General features: G+C 34.3%; 1 protein-coding gene and 1 long non-coding RNA gene across 7 annotated transcripts; both read left to right on the forward strand.

Moving 5' to 3' along the window:
- Positions 1–7717: 7717 nt before the first annotated feature.
- LOC100810193 (uncharacterized) lies at positions 7718–10477 on the forward strand. Of its 6 annotated transcripts, none has more exons than XR_413165.4 (7): positions 7718–8083; positions 8215–8319; positions 8419–8593; positions 8689–8751; positions 8850–8939; positions 9038–9146; positions 10263–10477. It is a non-coding gene; the product is annotated as an uncharacterized lncRNA (long non-coding RNA). The 6 variants fall into 6 exon arrangements; XR_413163.4 differs by having other exon boundaries at positions 8850–8915; XR_005887743.1 differs by having other exon boundaries at positions 8860–8939.
- Positions 10478–17511: 7034 nt separating this feature from the next.
- Positions 17512–18770, forward strand: LOC100794745 (MLP-like protein 43). Its single transcript, XM_003518956.4, has 2 exons — positions 17512–17807; positions 18230–18770. Exons 1-2 carry the CDS (start codon positions 17534–17536, stop codon positions 18499–18501), a joined length of 546 nt encoding a protein of 181 aa, XP_003519004.2. The 5' UTR covers positions 17512–17533; the 3' UTR covers positions 18502–18770.
- The last annotated feature ends 1736 nt before the right edge of the window (positions 18771–20506 follow it).

The raw sequence follows: 20506 nt of genomic DNA on the forward strand, positions 1-20506 counted from the left end.
GCATCTCTAGAAGGTGGTAGGGGCATTACATAACTCAAATGACATCCTTTTGTAAGCAAAGACATCGAAAGGGCATGTAAAAGCAGTTTTTCTAGGTCCTTAGGGTCTACTGCTATCTGATTGTACCCGAATAGCCATCCAAGAAACAATAAAAAGCTTGTCTAGTTAGCCGCTCCAACATCTGGTCCATGAATGTCATAGGGAAATGATCCTTCCTTGTGGCGTCATTAAGATAGTGGTAGTCTATACACATTCTCCACCTTATGACTATCTGTGTAGGGATGAGATCATTCTTCTCATTACGGACCACAGTCATACCGTCTTTTGTAGGCACCACTTGGACTGGACTCACCCAAGCACTGTCAGAGATCGGTTAGATAAGTCCTACTTCAAGCAACTTGAGGACTTCTTTTTGCACTTCCTCCTTCATGGATGGGTTGAGTTTTCTCTGCAGTTGTCTCACCAGTCTATAGTCAACTTCCATCATGATTCTATGCATGCAGTAGGAAGGGCTAATCCCCTTGAGATCGAAGATGTGCTATCCTATGGCTGCCTTATACTTCATGCTCAACTGCCTCCACCTTGAAGCAATTTTTGCTATCACTGGGGTGCTTTATAGCCTTAAACAAGTTGAAGGTCACATTCTGGTCCTCCACACTTATTTCTAGATTATCATTCCCCATGTCCACAACGCATTTGGTAGTAAGCATGAATGAATGGCCTAGGATCATGGAAATATTTGAGTCCTCCTCTATGTCCACGATCACAAAGTCCACAGAAAAGGTGAGTTGTCGAACCTTAACTAAGACTTCTTCAACCACACCATATGGCCTTGTAATAGAGTGGTCTGCTTGCTAAAGAGTCATCCGGGTTGGAATGAGAGCTTTTCCTACTAATACAGTCCCAATAGAGCATGGAATGGTCACACTTTCAGGATCTTTGAATTTTTGTGGCAGAATTCTCTGAATCACAGCACTAGAATTCCTTTCTACGATAATGCTCTCATTGTTGATGTGCTTTTCTTTCTTCGTGAGGAGGTTCTTCAAAATTTAGTGTACATCAGCATTTGTTGTAGGACTTCTCCAAAAGGAATGGTGATCTCCAGCTTCTTAAAAATGTCAAGAAAATGAGCAAAATGTCGCTCCTTTTCTTTCTTAGAAGGCACCAAGGGATGTGGAGAATCTTTTACCGGTACTGATGGCGCTTCTTTTCTCACCTCCCTAGCTAGCTGACTCTTAATCTTAGATATCAAGACCTCACCACCACTCTCCTTATACTCATTTTTTCTTTTTCATTTTTTTCATTTTTTTTCTATTTATTGTCAGCAGCCTCCTCTCTCCTCTTATTCTCTCCTTCCTCATCACTCATATCCTCCTCTTCTCCCTCAACTTTCTCCACTTTCTCAAGAATCTCATTCCTCTTGCTCCTTGTAAGGACCACCTTGCATTCTTCCTTGGGGTTTTCTGTGTTTGCCATAAAGTTCCTAGTGGATTTTTTAGCCAATTGCTTAACAAGTTGGCCTATCTGCACCTCCAAATTCTTGATGGCTGACTCGGTGCTCTTATGATTTGAAATAAAGACCTGCATAAACTGAGTCCAGGTGTCCTCTGACTTGGTGGTTCTCTCCTACAAATTAGGGCCTTGATTAGGGGGCCTATTGTATGGACCTCCTTGGTCTTTATTGAAGTTTTTCCCAGGATGGGACCTCCAATCTTGACCTTGATTTTGAGAGAAATTACCTCCCTAATGATACCCAAAATTCCCACCATGATGATACCCCTGGAGGTTTGGATTAGCCATTTAATATACCTCTTTAGATGCATCTTCTTGAGCCATGCACATACTTGACTCATGAGCTCCAACACACTGGTTACATCCCTCAACTTACATCGCAGAAGATGAAGCAGGTTGCACAACATGCAATTGTTGAGGGAGTTTGTTCAAGGTCTTTGTGAGGGTTTCAATTTACTTGTTTAGGAGCTTGTTTTTAGATAACAATTCATCTTAGGACCTGAGCTCAAGAAGACTCTTCTTCACAGATGTATAATGTGACATCCTGGAAATTTCTACCCGGAATTTTTGTAAATGGTGTATTTTGAATGATTATATATATATAAGTATTATTCAGTGTATATGCATATATATTCCTGGTGGAAGTAGGTATTTTGGGGGAAAAGATACGCGGGTTAGGCTAATTAAGGAAGAGAAATTCATAACTGGAAGGTTATAGGTTAATTCTCAATTAATTAGTCTAAAAATCATCGTTTTGCGTGCGACTTAAAATTTAACAAAACCAACCTCTGCACCACGCTCGGGGTTTCATTCTGAGCGTTTTGATATATATATTTCCTACTTTCGAAAACTGGCCTCGACGGGTGCAGAGAAACGCGAGGGACTGGAACCAGAGAAATGGCATGCAAACCGAGGCAGGATTTTAGCGTTGCAAAGGTCAGATTTTTCCCTTTTTGTGACTGAGTATGAGTCACATCAAGAGGAAAAAGTGGGCCCTTTTTGCTCCACTCAAATGGAGACATGTGGCATAGCTTAAAATAAAATAATAAGAAAAGAGAAAAAGCCTTTCTTTTAAACTAAAAAGTTGTATTCTCTCTCCTCACTCAGCCCCAAAATTTCAGAAGCCTTTTCCTCTCTCTCTCATGTTGCCATTCTCTTCTTCTTCCTCCACCATTGAAGCTCCAACAAAGCTTCAACCTTTGGTAGCCATTTCTGCTCCAAATCGAGAAAGGAAGGCCTTTTCGGAGTCGTGAAGCGCATCTCTACGTGTGGGACCTCAAAATTTCAGGTTTGGGTAGACTTCTTTCTCACTTGATTTTCGTGGGTATGGGGCTTTGGGAGATATGATGGGCATTTTTGCTTGGTTAATGCTTTGTGATAGTTATTTGTGAAGAGATTTGACGAAAGCATGCTAAACTTGTTATGTTTGAGTGAGTTAAGCTTACCCATTCAGTTTTAGGGTTTTTATGATGATGCTTTTGATGTTGGTGTGCTGAAATTGCTTATGGAAAACTGCTAGGGATGAAGGGTAGAGTTAACCTAGGGTTAGAAAGTGAGAATATGGTGTTATGAGTGGAAAAAGAGTGAGTTTTTGAGAGTTGGAAGGCCAAATCTGGATTTAGTGGTATTTGGAGGTTAAAGTGAGTTAATCCTAGTTTGAAATGTCATTTAGGACTTATGAGGAAGCTTGGGCTGTGCAAGAGAGAAAAACAAATGACCAAAGTGAACAAAGAGCCATTTCTAGGGTAAAATTGGGTGTTGAGGAGTCAAATTTTGGTTCGGTGGAATTTTAGGTGTAAATCCAATTTGAACAAGTTTAAATTGATGTTATAGACTTGTGTGAGGTGAGAGTTTGCTCCAAATTTACCCCATTCTCAATTTCACTTCTCAAACCTTGAAAATCCATTAAATTGAGGGGTTTTGGATACCTAGATTTTGTGTTGCTTTAGTCTGAAGCTTGTCCTTGGTTTAGACATGATTGATACATGATTTGGGACTTGTAGGATTCGATTTGGGCAAAATTGGATGAAGGCAAGAGTGGTTTTCGAAATCTGCACTTTATGCAGAATTTTGCTGTTGAAATGTGCAGCAGAATTTTGTATAAGTGCAGAAAAATGCTTGTGTATGGCTGGTTGTGAAAAGGGTAGTACATATGGGGTTTTGGACATTTTCTAGCAGATCCCAACGGTCAAAATATAGACTTATGTACTAGAGACTTCCAGTAAAATTTTCGAGTCGATCCAACGGTTAACGGACTGTAATGAAGAGAATGTTACTGGGGTATTTGAATGTGAAAAGTTGTGATATTGGTTTGTGTTTTAGGTAGAGTTTTCTGTCTTTGCCCTATTTTCTTGGCTGTGTTAGGTTGTGATGATTGAATGTTGAATTACTTGGATGTTGTGGAAGCTTGGGAGGATTGATAGGGACCCGGTGTTGAGAGAAACAAGGATAAGGGCTACGTGGGAGTACGTGAGCCCAGTTGAAGGTGGGCAACAGGGGATGGTGGGTTTATATGTGATTTGTGGATGTGGAGAATTGTTTTGCACCATCGCCCGACCGCCACCTAGTACCACATGTGATGGGTACCCCATAATCCTACAAGCTTGAAATGAGGAAGTGTGGAAGGGTGAGACTTCCTACTTTTATTCGTTGACCACAGAGTGGTACCTGGAGATATGTCGCGGGGGTCAGGAGACCTTGGGGACGTCAGGTGGGGTGCTATTTCCCAAAACCAAGCTTGACCAATCCCGACCCAACCCGGGCATAATCAGTCAGTGAGAACCTGTGATGTACCTAAGCAGGCGAGCTCCTGGCAGTCAACAGATAAAAGGAACTAAGACCACAAAGCAAGGAGGCTTGTGTGGTGGCTGGCCAGCTGTGAAACTTGATTGATATATGGGAAGTGGCCTCTGGTAATCGATTACCAAGGGTGGGTAATCGATTACAAGGCTTAAAAGTGAAGACAGGAAGCTAAGATGGCCTCTGGTAATCGATTACCAAGGGGTGTAATCGATTACCAGGCTTGAAAATGGAATCAGGAAACTAAGAGGGCTTCTGGTAATCGATTACCAAGGGGTGTAATCAATTACCAGGCTTAGAAATGAAGGCAGCATGTTGTGGAGGCCTCTGGTAATCGATTACCAGGCTGTGCAATCGATTACACCGGGGAACATGCCACTGGTAATCGATTACCAGGTATGTGTAATCGATTACACAGTGCCTTTTTCAGGTTTTCATGTCCTGAAGCTATGTAATTCAAGTTTGGCCTCTGGTAATCGATTACCAAGGCTGTGTAATCGATTACCAGAGATGAAAAGCCTAAAGATACCCCTTTTACTTGCATGTAGTGGTTATGAGACGCATTGTGTTGCGGCGTAGTTAGATTCTCGTGAAAGAGTCTACCCCTTTCTTTTCTTTCTTATAGATCGTGATGGCAGCGCAGCTAATCCATGATCGAGTGAAGATGGAGTGCCTAGAGGGAGCTTGGGAGACCCTCAAAGGCAACACGAGGTGCAGATTTCGGGGCACGATTCGATTTACGGCTACTTCATTGGTGCATCCAGATGAACCCGCGCGCACGCTTTAGCGTACTGTGAAGTGGATACTACCCACGCCTACACCATACCGTCTAGTGGAGCCAGTCCAAGTGATTAAGGTAACGTCATCCGAGGAAGACCCTGAGGAGGATCTCGAGGAGCTACCTCCTGAGCCTGCTGTGGATGCTCTTGACTTTCCAGAGGGTGATGAGGACCCACTCCCTAAGGTGGATTCTCCCGAGGACGTCATGTCGGCATCCGAGGCAGACTCTACGGAGGATAGTGGCCCTGGAGAGATGGCGATTAGTGAAGGCTCTTCATCATAGTAGGAAGTTCTATGGACTAGTTTTATATACTTTTTGAGGGTGGGTGTATCTAGTACTGACTGTTAGGTTTACTCTTTTGTTTTTGTATGGGTAGACCTATTGTATAGGAATTTGATGATTGTATACATGTGGCTGAAGCCACCACAGTGGACACCTTTGCTCTAGATGACACTATGTATTTTGTAAAACTCCCATATTTTGGACAACTTTTAAATGATGAATGTACTTATGTTTAATCTTGTTATTTGAAAAGAAAGTATTAGCAAACTTTATTTGCAAAAGAGTTTGCCGACCGTATTTTATTTTATTATTTTCACGTGACGACCTAAAGTAATGGCTGGTATACTTTTCCTTTTGAAACAGCAAAATAGTTTAGAGATTACGAATGGGAAGAAACAAAATGACTCCGAATAGAGTTGTGAACTGGCCATTCAGGACTCTATAGTGAGGATTTTCCTTCTGCACCTAATTATTGTGAAAAGAGAAAGAAATGAAAAAGAAAAAGAAAAAAAAAATTTACCATGGTTTTTGTTATTTAAATCATTACTATTAAACCAGTCATTATTTTGGGGACGCCACATATAAGCTCTATCATGGAGAATGGCATGGTCACTAGTTGCCATATTCTCTATGAGCTCCATAGCTTCATCAGGGGTCTTCAATTTAATCTTCCCACTAGCAAAGGCATCAAGGAGTTGCTTGGAATGGGGTCGTAAGCCATCAATGAATATGTTTAACTGGATAGGCTCATTGAACCCATCAGTAGGAGTTCTTCAAAGTAGACCACGGAACCAATCTTGAGCTTCACTCAGTGACTCATCAAGGTTAGGTGAAATGATGAAATTTTTGCCTTCCCCTCGATGATTTTGGACTTCGAGAAATACTTCTTCAAGAACTTTTCAACCACCTCCTCCCAAGTTCTCAAACTGTTTCCCTTGAATGAGTGAAGCCATCTTTTTTCTTCATCGACCAGGGAAAAAGAAAACAAATTGAGGCGGATGACATCTTTCGGAACTCCTACTATCTTCACTGTATTGCATATCTCTATGTATGTAGCCAGATGAGCATATGAATCTTCATTCGGTAGACAATGAAAGAGATTGCCTTGAATCAATTGAATGAGGGAATGTGGATATGAAATATTTGGCCACTTTAACTTTTGGCCGTGCTATACTCGTGAAGTATTATGGTGCTGAGGAGCTAGAGTGGTCCTCTAGAATTACTCTTGGTGGCCAGTCTTCTGCCCTTAAGGGCTCTTCAAAGATATGCTACAGATTGGACACCGTCAGTTCCTCAAAGATCACTGGAAATGTTGAGGATGATGCAGAGAATGAGGCTCCTCTTTCTCCTTGATTTGCTTGCCCCTCTTGTTGCATCTACTAGTTTTAACATCTACTGGATAAAACCTTAGAAGATGTTAAATTTACTAGTTTTAGCTATAAATTTACTAGTTTTAGCATCTACAGGATAAAAACTTAGAAGATGTTAAATTTCTAATGTTTAACACAAAAAGAAGCAATAAAAGAGAAGAAAATCAGATAATTGTTGTGTGATTTAATTACACAATTTACATATACATAGCAATTATCAATCTACATCGGTCATTGCCTTATGACTAGCCAACAACCTTCAATGTTCATTTTCTAGAAACAGATGGTTATGAAAATTATCAAAAATCAGATATGTGCCACAAAATCAAATTAATCTCAATATGCACCTTCATCTTCGCTTTACATTTGCACATTGTTTTCGGCTTTACCTACCTCTTACGATTATCCAATGTCAAACCAGATCCTCTCTTTTTCCTTCTCTAAAACACACAAAAGTTTGTTGCAATATCTCACCCATCTTATTTTTCAAAATTTTTTTCTTTCGAGGTCCAAATCCTTTAACTCTATCATACCAAAAAAAGTAACCCATCTCAAGACAGACAATGTACATATTCTTATGATCACTGGGCATCACCGTGCTTAAATTCAAACTCTATAAGCCATGTAAAGATCGAATAACAATTCTATTATCAGTTTCAACAAATAAACCTGTGTGCAGTGAACATCCATCATCAAATTCAGAATCAATATATACAATCGTCTGCATCAAGTTCACTTTCAACTGCAATATGAAAATTGCAACTAACCATTAGAAATACTACCCAACTGTTCCTAATTTAAAAGGTTCAAATATACAAAAAAAAAAAACATTACATAGTCACTTCTCCATTACTAAAAAAACCATTTTTAACGACGCGGTACCTACTATGGTTATGTATTAACCGCCTTTGTTTATATAACGGTGGCAATTTCGTAAATATTTAAAATATTACTAGAACGGTTCTCTTGAGACTGTCTTTGAATTGGTTATTATTTTTATTTTTTTTTCTCTCTTTTATTTCGCAAGGCCATCTCTCCCACTCTCGCGTTCCTTCTTCGTCGCCTCGACTTCTTCGTTGCGACACTGAGAGAGTTGAGGGAGCTGGCGGCGCTTTGACTTCTTCACAGTGTCACTCTGTCTCTCTTTTTCTTCTCACACTCACGCCTCACACAGTTCCTAAATCCCTAGCCAGTACAACCTCACTCACTTTCTCTCTTTGTCTCTCTTTCTCTCAGATTCCTACATTGTCTGCGCACTGGCACCAAACAACCATAAGATCTGCACCGTCGCTGAAATCGGCCTCAACGACGCATGCCGTCGGGAATCAGCAACTTTGTGGTAAATAAAAATCATACGCGTGCTGATCTGGTTTTAGATCTGGTTTTTCCGATCTGTCATTCATCATTTTGTGTTCTGCATTTTTATCTTTTGGTTGTCATTTAACTTTTTTTTTTCAATGCGTCGTTTAGGTTGAAGCGCAAGGGCACTGGTGCTGCTGGAAGGAAACAATCGAAGAAAGCTGCTAAGGTTCCTAACAAGCGAAAGAGACCTCCAAGCGTTTTTTTCATTTTCATGTACAGATTTTTGTTTGCTTTTGATACTGAATTTGTTTTCATTTCATTTCGTTTTTTTTGTGTTCTCGCGATTGAAGTTTTTGTGATTGTTTGGTTTAGGTCCGAGTTCAGAGAGCAGTTCAAGAAGGAGCATCCTAATTTATTGATGATATCCACATTTTTGTAACCTAGTTTGCATTAATTTAATGTTTCATGAAAAAGTCCCTTCGTTGCTATGGCCAAAAAGAAGAAACAAGAGTATAAGAAAACTATTTTGGCTTACAATAAGAAATTGGTGAATACTTTTTACCCTATACTACTTACTCTTATTTTATAGTGTAATGTAATATACTGCAATAATTGATTGAACTTGTTATTTTGATGTGTTAGGAGGGGAAGAATCCAGAGGAATACGAGTCTGACAAGTTAAAGTTTGAAGTCAATGATGATGAGGTAGATGGATATTAACCTGTTATTATGATTTGGGTCTTGTTTAACTAATTTTGATTCTGATCCACCAAACTGGTTTGTTCTCTGTTACTTAAATTGAGGCGATTGAAGAGCTTGCTAAGGCATGATTGAGGAACCCTTGAGAGTTGAAGTTTGAGCAGAAAAAAGTAATATGAATTTTGTGTTGAATGGTGATTAATTTTGTGGTTTAAGTTGTGTTTTGTATTTCTTCTTTCCTGCTCTTTGTGGCTTAACTCTTCTTCCCCATCTCCTTGTCTTCCTTTCGTAGAGGGTGGGGTCTTGTTGATGCAAATGTTGTTGTTTAGATACGTGGCCTTGTAAAGACATATCCTGGAACACGCAGCTTTGGTTGCTGTTTAAATGTAAAAGAACTTAAGGTAAAGCATTTCTTATTAATTTTTCATGCAATAATTTTTTGGATCATTAATTCATGATTATGAATGAGCAGCCATGATTTTGATTTTTGTAAACTTTGTGCTTTACGCGCGTTTGGTGAATAATAGTAGTTGTAGCTTATACTAATTATATTAAGAGTGCATACTAATATAATAAAAAAAACCGTAAGCACTTATACTAATTATATTCATCTTTTCTTCATTATATTGTTTAAGCCTTCTTTATTTTTATAATTAGTAATGATTATTATTTACTTTAGTATTTTAAGTTGGAAAATAATATTATATTTTATTAATACTGAGTTGTTAAATGAATTATGAATTTTATATTTTATTGTTACGAATGAGTTACTTAAATTGATTATATGTTTATGATTTATGGCTTATCTTTTTATATTCAAAGATTAATTGCAAAATTAGTTTTTAAAAATATCTTGTACTATTTTTAAGTTTGAGGATTTTATAATTTTTTTCAAGAATTAAATATGTGAGAATAATCAGTTCATCACTTACTTTTTCAAAAAAAAAAATCGCTAAAAACTCTAATACCATGTACTTATTTTTTATTTATGGCTTAACCCACTTGCCATTATCATGGCCGCCACTTAATAACCAAGGACATGGAGAACCGAAAAGCCAAAAAGTCTATCTGCTTGATAGTAGCCTCGATCAATGCAATGACTACTATCACTCCAAATTCCAAGCTTAGCATAAATACCAATTCTTTCAAAATACATGTATTAATTCCTCATTTAATATTGAAACAGTCAACAATAACCCCTTAACCCCTTGACCATGTCAATAAGTGAAAAGTCTCTTGTGTGTGTATATAATGAATATATCATGTAATTATTAAGTCTCTTGAGTATCCAATTACTAAGTCACTGGTATATAGTTAACTTGGACGTGCTCAGAGTTAATTTGTATTAGTTGTCATGGTACTGCATTGGCTGAATAACTTCCGAAATATTTTCTATGTAAATCATCATTAAAAGGTTTCAATTAGGCTCCAGGCATCAATTCAAAATTCAAATTAAATAATTTTGTGTTGTTTCAATGACTCAATTAATGATTGAGTTTGTGTTTTGATTTTTGCAGAAGAAAGGAGACCCAAAGTAATTGGATGAGGCTTAGAGATGAACTCATTTAAAGCATCTACCTGCCAACCTAAGAGACTGGACCCAAGGCCTTAGCTTTAGGTTAGTTAGATGATATGTTTACATCATGTTATCCGTAGCTTGGGCAGAAAAAAACTTGTTAATTTCTTTGTAGCTATCTGCATATATATACAAGTAGTAGTGCTCGAGCAAAAACTACTTTGTTCATTAAACGAAGAACCTCCAGCACCACCATTATCATTCAGCGACATTTCCATTCGGTCCAAAATAATACTGCAACAAAATCAATACTCACATTAAACAAAAAAAAATAGACAAACAAGTAACAGTTCTAGTCTAACTTACTATGCCTAACCAAAAAACATAAATTATTTGTCGACATCCAAATAACAGCTCCGCTCATACCAATTAGCCTTTGCGGATTACAACTACTAATTCCAGCAATGAAATCACAAATCAGCTCAATTTGTCGACAATGAAGAATCGTGCATTATTTTTTCCAACGACACCCAACCACCACACACAAGCACAAGACCCCTTTTGCAATCGTTGCCACCCAATTCTCGGCGGATAAATTTCCACGCAGAAGACCCATTTTCCTGTTATGCCCCCATTATTTATTTTTAAAAAATTTGAGGTCAATGTAGTCTTTAGCACAAGGACATACCCGTAATTTACATTGTTTCTATTATTTTCATATATAAATTAAAATATATTTTTCATCCTTGAAAATATCAAAATGTTTGAAATCCTTCTTGTAAAATTTTGAGTATATTTTTCATTCTCACAAAATGTAAATGTATGATATTCTGGTTCAGAATTGGGTTATGAAAATCTTATTCTATGTGTCAATGTTAGCCAACAATTCCCTAACATCAATGTAGGATTGGATCTTTTGAATTTAGTTTCAAACTAAAATATCACATATTTATATTTTACGAATACAAAAAACATATTCGAAATTTTATAGAGATAGATTCCAAACATTTTGATATTTACATGAATGAAAAATATATTTTAACCTTTTATATATAATCGGATATTATTATTTTAACAAGTAGTAACTATTTAATATATTATATTAATATTTTTAACTTCCATTTGGTGAACCACTTATCAACAACCCCACCATAGAAGACGTCCCATCTTGTGCACGTTTATTGTTTTCGACAAAGATTAATCATTCCTTCCTACAAAATTAATTTGTATTAATATGATAATTAACAAAAACTGTGAATGTATGTATACATGATTTTGATGATGTCAAAAGAAAAATTAAACAAGGCTCATTTTGCTTCAAGATTAATACAAGATTCTTTCAACAAACAAAGCCTTGATTCAAGATTTCTTCAAGATCAAGCCTTGCCTCACAATGAAAGGTTTCAAGTCATTCAAGGCACATGTAATCGATTACCAATACATGTAATCGATTACCAATGGTTTGAAAGTGTGTAATCGATTACACATCATATGTAATCGATTACCAGAGACTCTGAACGTTGGGAATTCAAATTTTAAATGAAGGGTCACAACTGTTCAAGAAAAACAACTGTGTAATCGATTACACTAATTCTGTAATCAATTACCAGAGAAGATTTTCAAGGAATATCGCCAACAGTCACATCTTATCATTTGGATTTTGAATGGCCATCAAAGGCCTATATATATGTGTGACTTGGGACGAAATTGAAGAGAGAGTTTTGCTTGGCAAAAATGTCTTATCCTCTCAAAAGACAATGAGAGAGATTTCAAAAAAACTTCATTGTCAAATGTTCTCTCAAAATAAATCCTTGGCCAAACACTTGCAAAATCTATAAGGATTCCTACATGATCTTTATTGTAATATTCTTTTCTTGAAGAGAGAATTCTTCTTCCATTCTTCTTATTCAATGAGATTGGTTAAGAGACTGTGAGTCTCTTGTTGTAAAGGATTCCTGAACACAAGGGATGGGTTGTCCCTGTGTGGTTCAGACTTTGTAATGGATTTTACTGTTGGACAAGTGGCCTCAGATATCTTAAGAAGGGGGAGTGAATTAAGATATTACAAACTATTTCCCCAATTAAAATTCTATTTCACTTTCTATTCAAGTTACAAATTCCGTTAATAATGAACTTCTTAAATATTAATTCAAATAGAACAATCTGAATATAAATATAAAACAATAATAAATAAAAAAGTTTAAGGGAAGAGAAAGTGCAAACTCAGATTTATACTGGTTCAGCCACACCCTTGTGCCTACGTCCAGTCCCCAAGCAACCCGCTTGAGAGTTCCACTATCTTGTAAAATCCTTTTACAAGTTCTAAACACACAAGGACAATCCTTCCTTTGTGTTTAGAATTCTTTTACAACAAGAGACCCTCGGTCTCTAAATCCCTTAGAGAATTAGAAAGAGAAGAAGAATGAATCTCTCTTGAAAGAGATAGATTTTACAATCTGAGCAATCAAATGATTCCTTAATGAATTGCAAGTAGATTGGGCAACGAATTCTTAAGAGGATAAAACAATTTTGCTTTTTGAGAGAATAAACACTTGTTGTTCTTAAAAACTCTGAGCAAATTCGTGTTCTAAGTCACATATATATAGACCATTGGTGGTCCTGTAAAAACCTTTTGAGAAGTTGTGACTCTTAGAAACATTTTTCTGAAAATCTTGTCTGGTAATCGATTACAGGATTTGTGTAATCGATTACAGCTTTTAAAATTTGAATTAAAACGTTTATTAACTGCTGGTAATCGATTACCAATATTGTGTAATCGATTACACAGTCTAAAATTTGAATTCAAATATTTAGTAGCTGTTGTAAAGCAGTTTTGGCCACTGGTAAATCTCTTGAAAAACACTTTTTAACTTAAATTACTTGGCCAAACCTTTTTCTATATCAATTAGGAATTCCCTTCCTAAAATACTAGTGATCATCTTGATGTTGTGGCTCGTAATCTTGAATCATTGTCTTGAATTTAAACATGAAAAGCCCATTTGCATCATTTGCATCAAATCATCATGATCATCATCAAAACATCAAAGGAATTTGCTTCTACATTTACAAAGATAGTGGAAATGTCAAGTGAGTTGCTTGAGTACTGGACATAGGCACGGGTTGTGGCCGAACCAGTATAAAACTGTGTTTGCATTCTCTCTTCCCTTATCTCATTTATGTTATTGCAATCAATTTTGCCTTTCATGTTTAAAGAACATTATTAAATTGATTGTTGTTGCTTCTTCTACATTCTAAACCTATCCCTCTTAAGTTATTGAGGCCACAAGGTCCAACAAGTGGTATCAGAGCGGGATTCTTGTATAAAGTTTAAAAACTTCAAGAATAGATATGGCCTCATCCAAATTTCCATTTTCTGAGGAAAATTCTATCAATAGGCTCTTATGTTCAATGGTGAGGGTTATCATTATTGGAAAACCCGAATGCAGATCTTTATAGAAGCCATAGATCTAGAGATATGGGATGCCATTAAATTTGATTCATTTATTCCTACAATGGTAGAGAGAAATGCAACTACATAAAAAAAACTAGAGAAGAAAGAAGATAATGATGAAAGAAGAAAGAAGAAGGTTCCTTTTTAACCCCAAAATGCTGAGTGCGATCAACTTGGGCACATGAGATTCAATTGTCCTATATTTAAAAGAAGAATGAAAAAATCCGACAAGATGAATTTCAAAGAGAAGAAAGAAAAGAAAGGATATATCACTTGGGAAGATAATGTCATAAATTATTCAAGTGATTCAGAGAAGAAAATCATAAGTCTGGGTATCATGATGAAAGACTATGAAAATGGAGAAGAGCAAAGTCGATACATTGATAGCAATTTCTCCAAACACATGGCATGCATCAAAGTTTATTCATATTTCTCTCCAAGATAAATGAATATGTGATTTATGGAGACAACAAACGAAGGCCACATTTCTCCCCAAGAAAAGTGAATATGCGATTTATGGAGACAACAAACAAAGGCCACTTGATCAACAACCCCAACAAGTAATATCAAATGATACCAACAGGTCACTTGTCTTTGATTGATTACTTTTGACGCTTGTTTTCTACTTGAGTTTAGACTGTTCTTGATGATTGTGATTGAATTTGATTGACTGTGTTAGATGATTGATTGATTGTATTTTTTATTGTGTGTTTGATTGTATTGTCCTTGATGTTTGTTCCTGATTGAGTTTTCGATTATTTTTAAAGAATCTATTAAACTTTTCAAATTGGTTTCATGTTTTAAGAAAACTATTTCAAATTTAGAAAAGGAAATTTTGAAATTGAAATTTGAAATTTGAAATTGAAAATTGAAATTTGAAAAGTTAAATTTGAAAATTAAAATTTGAAATTTGAAATTAAAATTTGGAAGTTGGAAGTTGGAAGTAGAAGTTATTGGAAGTTGAAAGTTAAAAATGGAAGTTGGAAGTTGAAAGTGGAAGTTACTGGAAGTTGGAAGTTGGAAATGAAAGTTATTGGAAGTTGAAAGTTGAAAATGGAGATTGGAAGTTGGAAGGGAAAGTTACTAAAAGTTGAAGTTGGAATTTGAAATTTAAAATTTAAAATTTAAAATTTAAAATTTGAAATTTGAAATTTGAAATTTGAAATTTGAAATTTGAAATTTGAATTTTTTTAATAGAAATTATTGTGTATAGTTAGTTGATTGTTAATTTAATTAATTTGATTTGAAATATTTGATGATTGATTGTATTTGATTGTGTTTGATTGATGTGTTATTGTACTTGTTTTTGCTTGATTAATATTGAATGATTGTTTTAATGCCTTTTGGTATCACTTGATTATCATACATTGCAACAAGTGGTAACATCTTTCTCCTCTCTATTCATGATTTGTTTTTTATGTTGACAAAGGGGGAGAGAAAGATAAAAGATAAAATAGTAAGAAAAATTATCTATTGTTTATGAGACAATTTGTTTACATATGAAAAATATGAAATCTTCAACTCTCATATAAGCAATCATTGCAAAACCAAGGGGGAGTAAATTATATGCAAATAGATATTTTTTTTTCTTTGTTGTTGCTCCTAACCTACAGGTGGTTGTCATCATCAAAAAGGGGGGAGAATGTAAATCATGAAGATTTGGATGATGTCAAGAAGAATTAAGAATTTGCTTGAGAAAGGGGGAGAATGTAAATCATGCAAGTTTTGATGGTGTTGAGAAGAAATTACATGTTTGTCATCATCAAAAAGGGGAAGAATGTGAATGTATGTATACATGATTTTGATGATGTCAAAAGAAGAATCAAACAAGACTCATTTTGCTTCAAGATTAATACAAGATTCTTTCAACAAACAAAGCCTTGATTAAAGATTTCTTCAAGATCAAGCCTTGCCTCACAATGAAAGGTTTTAAGTCATTCAAGGCACATGTAATCGATTACCAATACATGTAATCGATTACCAATGGTTTGAAAGTGTGTAATCGATTACACATCATATGTAATCGATTACCAGAGACTCTGAACGTTGGGAATTCAAATTTTAAATGAAGGGTCACAACTGTTCAAGAAAAACAACTGTGTAATCGATTACACTAATTCTGTAATCGATTACTAGAGAGGATTTTCAAGGAATATTGCCAACAGTCACATCTTATCATTTGAATTTTGAATGTCCATCAAAGGCCTATATATATGTGTGACTTGGGACGAAATTGAAGAGAGAGTTTTTCTTGGCAAAAATGTCTTATCCTCTCAAAAGACAATGAGAGAGATTCCAAAAAAACTTCATTGTCAAATGCTCTCTCAAAAGAAATCCTTGGCCAAACACTTGCAAAATCTATAAGGATTCTTACATGATCTTTATTGTAATATTCTTCTCTTGAAGAGATAATTCTTTTTCCATTCTTCTTATTCAATGAGATTGGTTAAGAGTCTGTGAGTCTCTTGTTGTAAAGGATTCCTGAACACAAGTGATGAGTTGTCCCTGTGTGGTTCAGACTTTGTAATGGATTTTACAAAGATAGTGGAAATCTCAAGTGGGTTGCTTGAGTACTAGACGTAGGCACGGGTTGTGGCCGAATCAGTATAAAACTGTGTTTGCATTCTCTCTTCCCTTATCTCATTTATGTTATTGCAATCAATTTTGTCTTTCATGTTTAAAGAACATTCTTAAATTGATTGTTGTTTCTTCTGTATTCTAAGTCTATCCCTCTTAAGTTATTGAGGCCACAAAGTCCAACAAAAACAAATCATACTATTTGCTTTCTCATAACTTCACACTTCCCACTCTTTCTTACATTCACTTTGCTTTGAATGTTCTCTTTTTCAATAGAGTGAACTTCACTCTCCCAATATACGTTTGGTGTATCTTGTATTATTTTTTTAAGTATCAACTGAATGGATTGATAAAAAATTAGTGTATAATAATTAAAATTTGATCAAATATAATATTAGATAAGAATTTTTTTATAAAAAAATAATTGATTCTATAATTTAGAAAAAATCCAGAGATAAAAATTAATTATATAATATCTCAAATTTAGTAAAATATATAATATATAATATTCATATAAGATTTCTTCAAAATAAATATACAGTAATCTTCGGACAAAAAAATATACCATAATTTATTGAATTTTTAATTTATAAAAAAGTCAATATATATATAACTTCCGAGATCCTTGTGGGTGGGGAGGAAAAGATAAGTTCCACCTTCTGGGAGTTCTACCTAGTGATCAAAGATTTAGCCAAATCTGCTTTGTATTTTACATAGATTCCTTGCACTAGGGCTAAAAAAAGTAAGGGGGACATGGCCCCACCCTAATATGTAAGTCCGTCTCTGTATGTTCATAAGTATTTATTTACTAATTATATATAATTTTATTTATATATTAACAGTTAAAAATAAGAATGCATCACAACATAAAATTATTTATCATAAATATAAAATATAATTTATATATTAATAAGTATTTATAAAATATTAATTTACTATAAATATATAAAATTGGGATGATTGTCAAGAGAGAGAGAGAGAGAGAGAGAGAGAGATTGTATATATTTTAATTATTTAGTTGGCCCTTAGTAGGTAGTGTGTGAGTGAGAGAGAGAGAGCAGTAGATTGTATATTTTAATTAATTTGGTCCTTAGTAGTAAGCAATTTTCTGAGATTGTATATATTTTAATTATTTAGTTGGCCCTTAGTAGGTAGTGTGTGAGTGAGAGAGAGAGAGCAGTAGATTGTATATTTTAATTAATTTGGTCCTTAGTAGTAAGCAATTTTCTATTTAAGAAGTGACAATGCTCCATACACTTCACAATCTCTCATCCCTTGTTTGTTTCCATTTCTTGCTTCTATTATTTACTTGTTTTTCTCTAGTATTCATGGTGCTCGCTGGTAAACTTAGTACTGAACTTGGGGTGAAAGCATCCGCTACCAAATGGTTCAACCTCTTAACCACGCAACTTCACCATGTTCAGAACCTTTGTGAAAGAGTGCATGAAACCAAGCTGCATGATGGTGATGACTGGCACGGTGTTGGTAATTCGGTTAAACACTGGACTTATGTCATAGGTACGTAATCAATTATGCTTCTAATTCATTAATATGCTAACAAATATTATTTGATAAAGGTTTTGTTTAAATAAACTAAATGAAAATAAAGAAATATTAACAACATACTTTCGAACCTATTTTCTTTAATTTATTGATTAAAATTTATTAAAAATATAAAATTCTTGTGAGTTTTATAACTTATTTAATAATTCTCTAGTTATCTTATAATTTTTAATCAATAAAAAGAAATGTATTAATTAGCATATGTTGGTTCACATAGGCTTTTAGTCCTCTAGGTCGTACTTCAGCAAAAAAAGAAATCAGAGTGTGTTAGATAATATATTCATTCTTTAAAATAATTAAGTAGTCCTTATTTTTTTTCTATAATTCTCATACACAAATTTTATGTTATATATAATAAATTGCTTGTGAAATACCAGACGGCAAGGTACACACATGTCAGGAGAGTATTGAAGCCATTGATGAAGAGAACAAAACAATCAAATTCATGCTCTTCGGTGGAGATATTAGTCAGCACTACAAGAGCTTTAAGCTGATCTTTGAAGTGACTGATAAGAACGATGGCGGTGCTGCTGTTAAATGGACTCTTGAATATGAGAAGATCAAAGAGAATATTGATCCTCCACATGGCTACATGGACTACTTTGACAAATCCACTAAAGAGATGGATGCTTATCTTGTCAAGGCATAGCTCCTAAAATTATCAAGAAAATAACAACAAAGGAGTAATGGATTTGGCTTTGAGGATATATATATATATATATATATATATATATAAGTGTTTTATCTATATAGTTATTGTGATGTTTGAAATGTAGAATAAAATTATAATATGCGTGTTTGCTTCTGTCCATCCTTCGTTTCTGTCGAATAAATGCAGGTTGGTGGATTGAAGTATATGTAAAATTATGTGAACCGGCCGGTTTATGTATTGCAAATTAAGCTAAATACTTTTATATATATTTGTGTGCATAGCATTTTTATTATAAGCAAAATATGAACTATTGACCCACAAAGTTATTAGTTGAAGAGATAATTAACTTTGTACTAATATGATAATAGAAAGATATATTCTATTCATGAACTTATTAAGCAAAAGTATTCTATATATTATTTGTGTATGTTTTGTATTGTTTTTCATCATCTAATATATTAAAACCAAGTCACATGTTATAATATTGTTACTTATCAAAGTTATAGAATTGATTTGACGGTAAAAAAAGAAAAAAAATGAAAAAATATTATCAGGTGGATTCAAATTTTCCTACTAATGAAATTCTAATATTTATTGATAAAAAAGTATCACATCAATATTATTATTTTATCTTAATCATTCATTCATACCTGTCTCTATATACAATTTTTTTCATGCAAACCAATGATAGTAATGTATACTATTTCATCTTTACTTTGCTTTGCCAGTTATGATTTATGTTAAATTGCTATTAATTCATTTTACTTAATTTATGAATTACTCCTTTTCAGTTTCGATTTCAAGAAAAAAAAATAAACTCATTAATTACGAAATTCAGCTAATATCATTTTATTTTATCAAGTTCATTTAACAACTGGACCAACCCAGTCGGCCCTCACTACACAAGACGCACTACTTTTATACTATTTAATATTATATTCTTAATCTAAAAGTGACTATAAGCTTAGGAAACTTAATACCAATTGCAAATTTAAACATGAATAAAATACATGAACTAATTGCAATAATTGAACTTATTACTCATATGGTTTAGTCAAGTTAATAAATTTAGGGGGCAATTCCTCTAAAAATATTAGGGGGCAATAATATTTTTTGCGTACGTCTGGTATCAAGATACTCGAATTCTTCGAGATAATCTAGAAATGAAAATAAGCGGAATTGCGAAGATATGTCTAAGAAATTTAATTTCATGTTACCAATTCAAATATTAAAATAATATATGAATCCAATAAAATAATTGAAATTATTGATCACGTGGTTTAGAAAATTAATAAAATTAGGGACTGATTGCGTCTACTATCAAGAAACACGTACTAACGTTAGTGATAATCTAGGAAAGAATATAATAATAATGAGTGAAAGTTGAATATAAAGTTGAATAATTGAACATTAGAGAACATTTTTCTTATAAAATTCTGATATATATTAGCTTATAAGTTTTTCCAAAGTGATTATCTTAACGAAAAATTATTGCTGGTCATGTTAATTTCAAGATCAATGACAGCACTTTCAATAACGACTTACAATTAAGTGCATGGAACGCCAATGCATAAAAGGGAATTAATACTTAAAAAGTATTAATGACTTGTTCTGCTGAAAAATAAAATAATGCAGGTGAACACCTTAAAATAAATGAACCATCGTCATATTAATTTGAAGGTCGATGACAGCTTTCAATAACGACTTACAATTAAGTGCACGGGACGCCAATGCATAAAAGGGAATTAATACTTAAAAAGTATTAATGACTTGTTCTGCTGAAAAATAAATTAATGCAGGTGAACAGCTTAAAAATGAACCATCCTTATTTGAGAATTAAGGCCTGTGGTTTAACATTTTGACTAGAAAAAAAGGTATTAATATCTTATACTATCCCTTTGAAACAATCATTTACAAAAACAAAAAAAATCTTTAACATATTTAGACTTATAATATGAATTCTTGTATTACATTTATGAAAACAATTTAAGCTATTTTTTTA

Source organism: Glycine max, chromosome 13 (genome assembly GCF_000004515.6).
Source record: "Glycine max cultivar Williams 82 chromosome 13, Glycine_max_v4.0, whole genome shotgun sequence".
Lineage (NCBI taxonomy): Eukaryota > Viridiplantae > Streptophyta > Magnoliopsida > Fabales > Fabaceae > Glycine > Glycine max.